The following is a 14,658-nucleotide window of genomic DNA, read 5'->3' as shown; positions in this document are numbered from 1 at the left end:
ATGGCTTTAAATCATATACAAGAAATTCTGAAAAATAATGGAAGTAGTTGTGAAAACTTTGAATTGCCAAATCCAATTCCAGTGAATATTTACGAAACAGAATATAATGTGGATGAAGAAAAAAGACGTGGTGATTATTTATTATCAACATTAAATGATGAACAAAAACACGTATATGATATAGTCATTAGAGCAATTTACAATGAGAACGAACCTCAGCGGTTATTTTATATTGACGGGTTTGCAGGAAGTGGAAAAACTTATCTATTTAACACATTTTTGAGTGTTATTCGAGGAAAAAACGAGATGATTATTCCATGTGCTTCAACTGTCATTGCTGCAACACTTCTTAAAGGAGGAAGAACTTATCATTCTCTGTTTAAACTTTCAATTCCAATTGATGATGGAGCTAAATCAAATATCAGAGGAAACTCTCAGGCTGCACGAAAATTGATCTCTGCAAAACTCATCATATGGGATGAAGTGAATATGACTGTTGGACATGCCTTAACAGCAGTTGATAAACTCTTGAAGGATCTAATGAAGAATCAAAGACCATTTGGAGGAAAAGTAATTTTATTTGCAGGAGATTTCAGACAAAATCTTCCCGTAGTGCCACATGCACAAAAAGCAGTTATAATTGAATCTGTAAAATACAATCCTATATGGAGGAATGTAACTGAGATTAAATTAGAGCAGAATATGGAGAGCAGAGAACTGGAGAAGAAAAAGATTTTGCATATTGGCTAATGCAACTCAGAGATGGTAAATTATCAAATATTGATGGACTAGATCTCGATACAATTGAAATACTCCAGGATTTTATATCAAAAGAATCTCTTAGTACTGAGATTTTTGGTGATAGAATCACCATGGAGCGTATTAGAGAAAATCCAGATCGAGCAATTCTTTGTCCTAAGAATGAAGATACTTTCATAATTAATGACGAAATTCTTTGTCTAATGGAAGAAGAAAAAAAGAATATTTATCAATTGATTCTATTGTAAGTGATGATCCACAGAAACAATTAAATTTTTCAACTGAATTTTTAAACTCTGACACCTTCTGGAATGCCAATTCATCGGCTTAAAATAAAAATCGGTGTTACAATAATCTTATTAAGGAATTTAAATATTAAAAAAGGATTATGTAATGGAACAAGATTCATTGTTACTAATCTGAAAAATAATTTAATTTATGCGGAAGTTTTAACAGGTCCTGCTCGAGAACAGATTGTTATCATTCCAAGGATAGATTGAATTACAAATGATTTTGAACTGCCATTTAAATTTAAACGAAGACAGTTTCCTATTCGATTATCATTTGCTATGACAATAAATAAATCCCAAGGACAAAGTTTAGAAAAAGTTGGAATTTATTTACCACATCCTGTATTTGCTCATGGTCAATTTTATGTGGCATTTTCTAGAGCAACCAATAGGGAAGTATAAAAATTAAGATTGATGAATTGAGTAATCAAGGACATCTAATTGAAGGAAGTGAAAAATGTTTTACAAAAAATATAAGATACAGAGAAATTTTGTAAATTGAGAAATTAAAAAAAATTGTACTAATTAAAGCAAGTGAAAAATGTTTTAAAAAATATGTTATATAGAGAGAAATATATAATAATATAATATAATATAGTAATAATATAATATAGTATAGTAATATAATAAAAATATATAATATAGAGAGAAATATTATACGCTTTGCGCGGTCCAAATAAAAAGGCTTTGAGGACCGCGCTTGGCGCGGTCCGAAAAGCTAGTATATATATATATACAGCTATTGATAAAATTATTAGGCACCCTTAAATTTTCCGTGTTTCTTATTTTGTTAACAGTATATAAATACTAAAAAGATTAAAAAATTTTTAAAAACTATCGATAGCACATTAAAACTGAAATTTCAAGCTTTAAAATGTTTTTCTAATTTTTCGACGAGTATCGACACATATCTGAAAAACACGGGCGGGCGGGCGTGCGTGTATGTGTGTGTGTAATTTTATTATATTTAATATAATATTGAAGGAAACATTTTTTTACATTTCTTCTTGACGGAGAAAACCACCACCTTCTCGCGGTTTCCGTTGAGCAACAACATATACATACGTTGTTGCCCATATAAAATTGATAGATATTATTAGAAAAATTTTGTTATTGAAATTATTAAGATTATTTATTATTAATATTATTTTTTTATTAATATTATTTGTAAATAATTTTTTACAAGAAAAAAACGTATATGTTGGCCAAGAGTGGATTTTTATTATTAAATTTTTTTTTAAATTTAATCTCTTATTCTTTAACTTACATCTTTCTTTTATATATATGTATGTACATATATATATATATATATATATATATATATTATTATATATATTGTGACCGTGTAGACTTTTTCGGTTAATTACCGCGTACGCTCCTTGATACAATTTTTGGCCGACTGGCCTACGGCACACCTTCGGCGCGATCGCTTAATTGATCGTAGTTCGGCTCTATCGGAACGATAATGTTTGGGCGCCAGGCGCGAAAATTCGCGCCGTCTCCAATTAAGACAATATTGGCAGGTAACTCAAAATCGTGAAGCAATTACGATCGCGACGGTAACTAAAGTGGCTAGTCGATACTTAAGCGGCAGAGGGGGGGGGGGGTTGCGTAGGAGCTGAACGGGATCGAGAATCGATATTTAGTAAGCAAGGAAATCTCCCGGAAAACAGACACAATTATTAAATTTAAAAATAAATATATTTGACAAGCATTCGGGAAGTAAATATAGTATACAAGAAAACTCTCGGTGTGGAACAAGAAAGCCTTCCGGAGAAATTATTATAAATGCGACAACTAGACATGTACGTCGCACGCTCGTCGCATACGAAGGGCGCGTGACGGCGCGATGTCGCGACCGAGGTATCGAATTATGCGTGATTTCAGAGGAATTTAGACTTCTTCACAGATCGCTCGCGACTTGTTAAGGTCGTGGCGATCGTAAAGATACATTATTCAATAATATGCGGCAGATCTCGACCACGAATCGCCCTCTAATCGCGCTAATCGATTTACGCTAAAACTTCGGGAACATACGTAAACATGCGCGGTCGGCACGCATCGACCTCCGCCATCGATCACCACGGTACTTATAGCATGTGTTATACGGCGTGGGAAATTCTCCCAATAAGCGGGATGCAGATTCGATGTCCTTGTACACAAAATTATACTCGACGAAATTACGTTACGTGTATTGTTCCCGGATCGCAAGTCGATAAATGGCGCGGAACGTAAAGTCGCACGCGACACGCGGTATACGAGCTCGCTTCCCGACGGATACAATTTATCATGCGGTAACAAATTTCGACAACTAAACGATACGTAATACGGTAACACAATAATGACTATCGGCGGCGACTATTGAGAGAGACGTTATGCCCTTTTACGACTCGGACGAAATGCGGCCCTCACAAATCTCAACAACGATACGGCAACAAATACGCGACGGCAGAATAAAATCTCCCCGTGAATCGCGACAACTAAAATTACGATAATTATAACAGGGCGCTTTCGTCCGAATCGTACGAGCTACCGGTTTGGCGGTCTTTCAATTCTTCTTCTTCTCCGTCATCCGGTCTCGCACGATGATCTTGGGTAGTCGGGTCGATAGGCCTGTCCTCGATCGCTCGCCGAACAGTGACGAGCGTGAGGCTTGCGGGAGACACGCCGGTGACCTCGTACGTAATCAGGCCACCTGCGGCGCTATCGTGGTCCTTAGGGCCAATCGCGGCCGCTCCTTATCGCGGCCCGTTCGATTCGGGTTATCTTGTGATCCTTCGGTCTCCGCGAGACAACTTCTCGGTGCGGCTTACCAGTAGCTTCCGGTCGGCTCGGTCCGGTGCCCTTGGCTTCCCCGGACCCCATGGTTGAGTCCAACCTTCTAGCTCCATAGTCGAGGCTCCGATGTTCAACATATCGGGAATGGCCATCCCCTTGACCGTGCCTTTCCCGGTCCTTCGCTCTCGGTATGCTCCTGCAGATTTAAACCTTTTAACGGCAGTCGATGTTTCCGCCGATTTATGAATTATCAGATAAAATGTACGGTCCTTACCGGGCGTGATCTCTCCGCATTCCTTCACCTCCACTCGCCGTCATAACCAGGCTCCTCGGACCCGCGTAGCTGTCGACTAGAGGTTGTTGTCGCCAAACTCGCAAATAACGCGCGAAAATAAAAAGTAAATCTCGCAGGGCGCTCTCTCTATTATTCGAGGACGCAGATCCCGCGAAAATCCTTCCCGATCGGGCCTTTCGACTCTTGTGATGGACGAAAGAAAACGTCACGTCACAATATATATTAAATACGGAAAACATTTTTTTTATCGTGATACTCTTTCTTCAGACATATTTATTTATAATCTTTATACAATTAAAACTTTGATAAATATAAGATATTGCATAAGTGAAACTAATTTTTCTATTATTATATATATAATTAAAAATAATTTTTTATAATTGAGACTTTATTAATTCTAGTTTAATTAATTATAGTTGAAAAATTTACTTTGGGAGGGCAAAAACATTGTTCAAAGTAACATTTCATTATAATTAATTAACTTAGAATTATCAAAATCTCATATTTAATAAATCTTAGTTTCAATTACATAAATTTTAAAAATGTCTAAAGAAAAAGTATAAAAGGTAAAAAATATTTTCTGTATTTTATTATATCAATAAAAAATAATTTTATTATATTATTTATTATGATAATAATACAATATATTTTTTCAAATTATGTGAATATAATAATATGTGTATGTATGTACATGTATAAATTCTCGAATCTCGAGCCACTAGCCGCTACTGCTAACATCATTCTAGAGACATTAGCTATAGCTCTCTCGAGAGAGAGAGAGAAAAGGACAGATCGTATGTCTGTCCTTTCCTACTTCTCGAAGTTTGCCAAGCGCCGGGCGACACACGTACACGACTCTTTTGTTGTGTGTGTGGCCCTACCACGCGGCCCGCTTGAAGGCAATCAGCCAAGAATTGGCATCTCTGGAGGGGTTGGCTATAAATCTTTTATTTATTAATTCTCTGATGGTAGCAGGATTTATTACTAAGGAACGGGGACCTATATCGGTATCGATAGGATGTATGGAATTGTCTTTACAATCTATTATATAAGAAGGATAATCTTGATTAGAAGAGGAAGATTCGATAAGGGGAGTTTGTTCAGAATCTTGTTTAGTATTAAAATATTGAGCGATTATTCTTTGCATTAAATGTTTTCCTACCAGCACGTCGGGTTTTTGGCATAACTACTTTTAATGGTGTTGCTTTCACGAGTCTTTAGTATGAGATTTGCTTCGGCAGACAATCTGAATTTAACACCGGGGATTGTGTGTCGTAAGATCGTGCGGCCTGGACGTATGTCCTTATCCAGCATCTGAACTCACTACACAAATCCGGTTTATTATTGCTGAATACATTTGATTCAATAAGCTGAATGAACTGGGTAGATTGAAAGAATTTAGGGATTGAATATTCTGTTGCAATTATTTATTCTAATTTTGGTTTATGTTGCTTCCGCTAATCTCTATATACGAAGTTGCTTTGGCGATCACAAATCGAATTCTATCACCGGAGATTATGTGCTTTCACAAGTTCAACTATTTGATTGAAGCTTGCTTCCGTCGTGAGATTGTGCGGCCTGAACGTATGTCCTTATCCAGCATCTCAACTCACTACGCAAATCCGGTTTAATGTTGTTATCTAGTTAAGGCTGAATATGCCATGAGATCGTGCGGCCTGGATGTGTATCCTTATTCAGCATCTAAACTTACTGCGCAAATCTAGTCAAATGATTTTAGTTAATCTTGAACGAGTTGGATAAGTTCGTATAAGTATAAATCGAATATTCAATTATTTGATAAGTACGTGTTATAATAATAGAATTTAGAAAAGAAAAATCACTGTCATTCGGTATTGCAATAAATCTCTGTTATCACCAAATAGAGAAGATGACCCTATGAGGAAAAGCGTAAGTCACTGCTAGTCAGTAACGATTCAGGAACTAGTATTTCGAAGGCCTGCAGGCGCAACGCCACTGTAGGAGCTTACTCTACACCTTTTTATTGCTTAGGTGGATGCGACACGCTGAATCAAATCTCGTTTTTGTATGTTTGATATAGGGTGGTCAGAATACAATTCACTTGGCACTAACGAGAAGCTGAGGAAATTCTAGGAACTCCATAACACCATGACAAATATCATATATACAATGAACGGACGCACAGAAGTGACCTTAAGACAGGATATCATTGAAATAATTTAATAATTCAAAGGTTGAGTTATATTCAACTGTGAAATAATTTAAAGTAAACCAGAATAATTTGAAATTATGTTATAACGACTAAAAAGAAAAGAAGGTGATATTATGTTATAAGGTAGATGGTAATATAGGATAAGAGTATAGGATACAAGTATCGACTGAAGATCAGTGAAGGCTGAAATATTATCATGTATGATGTAAAGAATAAAATAATATAAGTATCGGTATAAAATACAAGTATTAATCGTAAAAATGTAACATTGAATCTATAAAATTAAAGTATTATTCATGAAATAATTCTATCTCAGAATTATTTTATCAAAGGAGTCAGTCAAATAGTATAAGTATAAGATTCAATGGATTCAGTGGCATAAAACAGTATAACTATTAGCATGTATGAAAATATTCTAAGTCCGAAGAGTATAAAATATTTCTAAGTCCGAAGAGTATCAAAATATTTCTAAGTTCGAAATATGAAAATTTTATAAGTCTTTATTCAGTATAATACTTAGTACAATTTTACTTACAAGTATTTAGCTGCTAAGAGAGTTCTACTGCTGCTGGTTAGTTGTTGCTGTCTTGAAAATTTTTAACTGAATGTTCTGGCTAGGTGTTTCTTCCTTAGTTGCTGTCAACTGAATGTTCTTCCTAGTTGTTTCTTGTTCAAAATTTGCCGACTGAATGCTCTGGCCGTCCGCGGACACGCCTTATATTCAGATGAAGTGTAGGCCGCGGGGATCGGAGGGTCGCGAGCTTGTAGGCCCCTCGGTATGTGCAGAGGTAATTCTTAGGACTAAGCGCGGCAGCTTACAAAGGGATGCCGCCGTCTAATCAATCTCGCAAGATAATGCTCGTGCAGCATGTAACCTGATACCTTTTCTCGCACTAAGGCCTTATAATATTTAATACATGATTTCTTTTATAACGCTAATTTTCTTTTTGTATTAGCAGGGAAACCGTTAATAATTTTATAAATATATATATGTATATGTATAAAGTCAAGAATTTTTACTCTACATTTTGATATAAAAATTAAATAATTATTCCGACATTTAATGTTTTGTAGTATACTGAAGGTTATTTGTTATAAGCATATAATATTTTAGCATGTGAGTTGTTTTTATAACTCTAATTTTCTTTTTCTTATATTAAAGTAATTGTCAGTTATTTTATGAACATATATATATATATATATATATATATATATATATATATAAAGTCAGGAATTTTTACTCAACATTTTGATATAAAAATTAAATAATTATTCCAACATTTAATTTTTTGTATTGGGATGTTGAATAAGTTCTCGCTGTTTTTTCGTGAAAATTATTGCTTTATTTAAAAAAATCAGTAAAAAACCTGTCACTGAAAGTATTGTCCATCGTTAGCCACTACTTTTTCCCATCTTTCTGGCAGCATTTGAATTCCACGTCGGAAAAACGATACGTCTTTTGAGGTTATCCAAGAGTCGACCCATTTTTTGGCATCTTCATAAGAATAGAAGTGCTGCTCAGCCAGGCCATGTGCCATCGATCGGAACAAGTGGTAGTCGGAAGGGGCAATGTCCGGTGAATACGGCGGGTGGGGTAGGACTTCCCATTTAAGCGTTTCCAATTAGATTTTCACCGGTTTTGCAACATATGGCCGAGCGTTGTCATGCTGCAAAATCACTTTGTCGTGTCTCTGCTCGTATAGTAGCCGTTTTCCCTTCAATGCTCGGCTCAAACGCATCAATTGTAGTCGGAAGCGATCTTCCGTGATGGTTTCATTCGGTTTGAGCAGTTCATAGTAAACTGCACCCAGCTGATCCCACCAAATGCAGAGCAGAAGCTTGGATATTCGGCTTTGCCGACGATGTTGATGCATGGTCAGGCTTACCCCACGATTTTCTTAGAATTATCGTAGTGTATCCATTTTTCATTGTATCACGTCCATCGCCTCCGCTTGACACCAGTCGCCGTCCGTTGACTCCATACGTCACCTGTTAAGTAGACATAGTAAACGTTAAGCACCTATAAAATTTTTTTTTTTTTTCTTTTTATATATATACATATAGTTATTATCAAAAATAGATTAAGCTGATAAATACCTTTTTATTATGTTTCCGGCTAAAACATTTTTTTTTCTTTCTTTCTTGTTTTATCCCCATCACTGGTTCTCCCCTATTACCTACCTAAAAATAAAGGAAAATAATTAATTAGTTGTCCAATGAAAATTCTTACCTATTTTCCGGCCACCTGGTATATCACCTTCTGGTTCGCATCCTCAGCAACTGAAAAAGGAAAGAGAAACGGCCTACCAAATTGGTCGAACATCTTAATTTTATTATAATTACCCATTTAGTTTTGTCACTCTAGTTGAAGTACCTGAAAAATAAAAAGGAAACATAATATTAAGTACGCGTCAATAGAATAGCATAAATTAAGTAATAGCGATAATATAAGTCAATGTTCACTCCACCTCGCCGTCATCACTCTTACTAAACACAAACATATACGTACACATCACCATAGACACACGCTTCGAAAATTAACCACCACCCGGTATAACAAAAATATAAAGAAAACCTATATAACAAGCTAAAATCACGCAAGGAAAGAGATCACAACTGCGAATAAGCGGAAATACAACTCCCGACATATGTTCACCTTAATAAATTGACACCCGGTATATAAACTAACATTGTCATATTATCCAAACATTAGTATAAAATAGTGTTTAACAACCGACCGATTCATTTGGTTAAATTCCATAAGCTTCATATAATAAACTCCGATCGGTACTTTTGGGACACCCTATATATGAACTTTCATTAATTATTAAAACTGAGCAAGCCAAGTAACTCGTATGTGCAATTGTAACTTCCTATGCACAGTCTAAATCACTTTTCTCAATATATCAAAAGTTGTCGCAACATCGAAAAGCACCCAATTTTTAACGGTTTAAACATCACATAAAAAACCCGCCCAGTGACCTTAATTAATTATTTCCTGGCGCCTTGACTCATAAAGAACCAAAAAAAGTAGCAACTTATAGGGCTACAGCCCCGCTATAAAAAGTTAAGCGCACATTGTTGTAGACCCATTTTACTCCAGGAACACCTCATATTTTCAACTTTAATAATTCATTTATTTTAATCCGCACCTCCAATATATAATTATGCCTTCACTATTAAATGCAGTTTAATATCCCAAAGCCGAATTAATACCACAGTAACGTACATATCTAATGATTCTGTCACCCAAATATAATAACTTGTCAATTTTACTCATACTCCACCGCAGCACAGTGATTTCAGTAAATTCAAATTTTAACAACAATAAAAGATTCGATCAAACCCATCATCTGCATAATAATTCCTTACCATGAATCCAATTTGGTTTGCCAATAAAAATCCGGTCAGCTATCATTTATAATTATTTCATATATCAACCATGAAGATAACTCGGTGCATACACATATCATATATATATATATATATATATATATATATATATATATATATACATATTATAGTGAAAACAATATAAACATCCCATAAAGAGTTTAAAACGAATAAAACTCTGGAAGATAACGAAAGTTAGACAGTCACACTCAAATATATACAATTACTTAATTAACTCTTACTTATACAAGGTGTCTGAAATAACTTGAACGTGATAATATTCTCAAAACTTCTTTATCATTTTATTGAGGATGAATGATAATTACAGTATACATATGCATAATAAACAAAATGACCATACCTATATATATACGGTGGTACAATAATACACACATCATACACTACATAAACCAAGTATAAACACATAATGAACACCCAGAAATAATTACATAGATACACGGTCCTTAATAAACACACCATAAAATTATATAACAATTGGCACCTAATATACCCGGTGATACAAAAATACGCGCGTTATAAACTTATCATCTACACAATGTTTAATCAGTATCTGACTATTATAGACATATTATCCACCCAGTAACACGCAAATACACACACCCTATAAATAATTTATATACATAGTGACGCATTAGTACGCACAAACGACGCATTCTCAATAAACCTATTATAAACTTATTACAGGCATACTCATATATTAACATACGCATAATCAACATATCATATACACGGTAACACAATATTTCCGGATCTTATAGCTAATTCATACATATTCCATACGCATTATTTAAATTACACACTCAATCTCTCACAATATAAACTTGTCATAAATTTATGCATTTATACACACTTACACACTCCTCATCCATTCATTGTAAATATATCCCGGCATATTACATGTGCATTTATACCACTATTACTTACATATATATGTGTATATATATATATATATAAACTTTTACTACTAGTTATAATGATATACATACATATAGTTATATAATAGCGAGTTTAACGTCTGTAGACTAATTTAGACCTTGTAATCCACGAATAACATTATGCGACATCATAGATAATTGTTAATTAATAAGTTAATTAGCGAAATGCTCTCATATCTCTACAATTATTTAAGTACAACGCTATAATACAATGCGGCGATAAGTAATTAATCAGATAAGTTATCGTAACGCTAGTAATAATTGCGATATATCTAGAAATAACGATGTAAATATTATATTATAATGCTAGTCCCGAAGCTTCTAGAACATTCAGGAACCGCCGGATCACGTGAAAATTTCGGACAAACACCGTGATCGCTTACTATTGCCTGGCGCGTGATACCCGTGACAAACAAGCGTGACCAGGATCAGACCACGTTGCGCGCGCTACAATTCAGAAGGTGGGAACCCTCAGCGACCACGGGTATATAAACGGGAGCACCGTGCGCTCAACATTGAGTATTCGGCTTTCGCCCCGACAGTAAAATCAGTTTGTACGGTTCGTTCTGACAATTCAGTTTTCGCTCAGTCAGTATTCGATCAGCAGTCAATATTCGATCAGTTTACCCAGTATTCATACTCGATTCATACAGTACTCAGTAAATTCACTGTACGTACAGACAGTCATTCATACGATTTAATAATCGGTTATCTTAATAGCATTCGATCGTACATACGCTCTTGCAAATTTTCACACAGTGTAATTAATATTATGTCTTCGAATCAGTGTTTCTAGTTTATTACTTGGTATTATTCACACAAAATCATTAACTCAGAGAGACCTCGAGACTAGCATATCGCAAATACTATTAATTAGCTTTCAGTTTCTTGCGTTTACTGTCGTATAAATTTATTCTTGATTAATTGTTTCCACTGTCACTATTATATTTCCTTTCTCTTTTTCGATTTTCACGGCGCTCACAATACATATCGAATTCTATCTATCACTTTCAAAGACGTTTTATCTTAATTTTCATTCGCAGTAAATTATCTCTATCAACAATATAAGCGTTATATCTTTTCTTCTCCAGACAATCAGATTATTATTAATGCTGCCTATCTATAATATCGTTTAAGCGTCCGAAACCTGTCCACGCGTGAAATTATAGTCAAAGGAAGGTTCTATTAACTGATGTTGTAACCCTAACATTATTGTAGATCCACCTTCTCGTATACACCCGCGTGACAGTGTGTTCCCCAGTGGTTCCTGTAACACATAATAATTTAGTGAAGTGAGTACGTTGTCGTTATTATTAAGATATATTCGTGTGATCATTAATCATATTGTTTACGTGTAATTTACTCGAAATATACATACCTGTGTCAGTTCGCGGCCCCTGTCCATTCCGGGCGTCGGTCATCTTCTCGGTGTGAATTTTTCTCGCCGTTAATCTCTCGTGTCCACACCTGTAAATATAGAGACAAGCTTTCTATTCTAATTTTAATACTGAAATTATCGGGCAAATTAGTGCTACTTATCTGACGAGGTCATCCTTCCTTCACGCCTACGTCGGGCTCTCTCTTTCATCCTGCGGCGACGCGCGCCTCTCCCAGGGCGTTCCGGTTATCTTGCGTCGGTGCGCGCCTCCTCCAGAGAGTTCTTGTATTCCTTATAGCTTCTTCTTTAATTTTTTTTTCTTTCTTTTTCCATATCCGCTCACCAGTGGCAAGGTCCGCGACGTCCGCCTTGACATACTCAGAGTCTCAAATATCTGTAACATATAATTGAAGAGATTAATATTTTATTCGGACGTCTTCATAGGGTGTGTCATTAAACAGAGAGCGATAACCATCCTTACCTACACCGTAGTGCGCCTCCTCCAGGGCGATCTACATCCTTCCTACGTAGTGCGCCTCTTTCAGGGCGACTCTACGTCCCTTCTAGCAGTGCGCCTCTTTCAGGGCTGTTCTGTCTTCATCCCTCGTAGTGCGCCTCCTTCAGGGCTGGACTACCTCTATTTACGTCGCACGCCTCTCTCAGGGCGAACGACTCTCATCTCTGAGGAGCGCCTCTTTCAGGGCATTCCGCCTCCTAGCGTGCAGCGCGCCTCTCTCAGGGCGATCTGCCTCCTCTCACTCCACGAACCGCGCCTCTCTCAGGGCGTCTCTCACAATTCCTCCGATCGCTCTTCTTGGTCTGAAATATAAAATAAATATTAAATTAAAGTAAACTCACTAAGGCTCACCCTGTCCCCGCAACCCGTCAGATAAGGTCAAGTCAACTCGTTTAGCAATTTACGTTAACGCGTATATGTTTTTTTTTTCGTTCTTTTTCCTTTTTCATCACTCGCGTTACTATTGCTAACCCCTGTCTATATCCCTCCGCGTATTCAACCATGGCGTTGATTATAATTTCGCTTACCTCCTTAGCTGCGTCATGGGTCGGTCACGTCGAGCAGGGCGTGCTCATCAACTGAAGCGCCTCAACCGGTCACTATACCAAGGCGGCTCCTATTTAACGGTCCGACCGGCCGCGTCTCTACCAGATAGCCAGAACCCAGCATCCGTCGGGTACTTCACATACCCTCCATTGGGAAACCATACAGTGGAGTCCTCAGCTCCTGACTCGTTCCACGACGCTGTCACTCCACCGGCATCCAGTAGCGGGGCCGTCGCTTTCTCATATAGGCCCTTACCGCCTATTGAATACCGTCCGTGGCCCGTGTCCCCGCCGTTGATAGATTTCGGGACCGCTGAAGCACCTATCGGTTCGCCTCCCGATATTCGCCCGTGATTTAGTTGTTTATTCGTCTTGTAAAATATAAGAAAATATAACTGTACATGTATGTTTAGTATAAAATAATGATAAATACATCTAAATTAGTATACGTAAACAATCTGTACTCATTGTCTACTCACATCACATCCTCCTCACCATCCTTACCCATTACGTCCCGATCGCTAGCTTCCGGTGCAACGCTGATCGTGACAGGTTTACCGCTCGGCCACCGCGATCCGCGTACACCAACCACCGCAACCGCACCTCGCTCGCGATCCAGGACGTAACACACGATACGATGCAAAAATCCTTTCCTTTTCTGCCGTTGAAGCAGCTGTTTACACGTGAAAAGACGCCGTTCGACGTCTCTCGGCTTCAACTGGTACGGCACCCAATGACCTTGCTTTTGAAGCATTCCTAATGCTTTCAAACGTTTAGAAACTGTTGTGTGATCAACTCCTAATGATTCTGCAAGTTCAGCTAGCGTCTGACATGAGTCTTCATGAAGTAATGCCTCCAATTCTTCGTCTTCAAACTTTTTCGGTGCGCCAGAGCGTTCTTTATGTTCAACATCAAAATCATTATTTTTGAAGTATCTAAACCAATCTCTGCATGTTGTTTCCGACAGAGCATGGTCGCCGTAAGTCTCAACAAGAATTCTGTGTGCTTCAACTGCAGATTTTCTTTTAATAAAATAGTGCAGTAAAGTTCACCGCAAATACTCTTTTTTGGCACGAAATTTTACATGTTTAACACTATGAAAAACAAAGTTGTTTACACTTTGGCGAAATGACATACAGTGATGCCAGAAGTCCGACGAGAACAACGCACAACTACAAGCGAAAACAGCGTACGTGTGAGCTCGGCGCTTCGGCTAGCTTCGGATCGTAGAAGAAGATAGATATATCGTTTTCTATCTCCTTCTTACCAAGCCTTCGCGCGTCGCCCGTCGCTTTCGTGTCGACTTGGTAAGAAGGAGATAGAAAACGATATATCTGTCTTCTTCTACGATCCGAAGCTAGCCGAAGCGCCGAGCTCACACGTACGCTGTTTTCGCTTGTGGTTGTGCGTTGTTCTCGTCGGACTTCTGGCATCACTGATGACATACACTGAATTTCAAGCTTGCTTTTAGTACTTCTATATAGATGCGTCACCATCTTAAACTACACGCAAGCAGTTCTGGTAACGCCATCAGTTGGAAAACAGCGAGAACTTAT

The 14,658-nt window shown here is 37.2% G+C and overlaps 1 protein-coding gene across 1 annotated transcript; it reads left to right on the top strand.

Annotated features, from left to right (window-relative positions):
- Window positions 1-750, top strand: LOC140675944 (uncharacterized). Its single transcript, XM_072910539.1, has one exon. It carries the CDS (start codon window positions 1-3, stop codon window positions 748-750), a length of 750 nt encoding a protein of 249 aa, XP_072766640.1.
- The last annotated feature ends 13,908 nt before the right edge of the window (window positions 751-14,658 follow it).

Source organism: Anoplolepis gracilipes, unplaced genomic scaffold (assembly GCF_047496725.1).
Source record: "Anoplolepis gracilipes unplaced genomic scaffold, ASM4749672v1 Contig22, whole genome shotgun sequence".
In the NCBI taxonomy this organism is placed as follows: domain Eukaryota; kingdom Metazoa; phylum Arthropoda; class Insecta; order Hymenoptera; family Formicidae; genus Anoplolepis; species Anoplolepis gracilipes.
Note: the sequence above shows the minus strand (reverse complement) of the source record. Positions and strands in the feature narration are given on the sequence as shown.

Coding starts and splice junctions, on each gene's coding strand:
- LOC140675944 (XM_072910539.1), top strand. CDS start 1: ATGGCTTTAAATCATATACAAGAAATTCTGAAAAATAATGGAAGTAGT.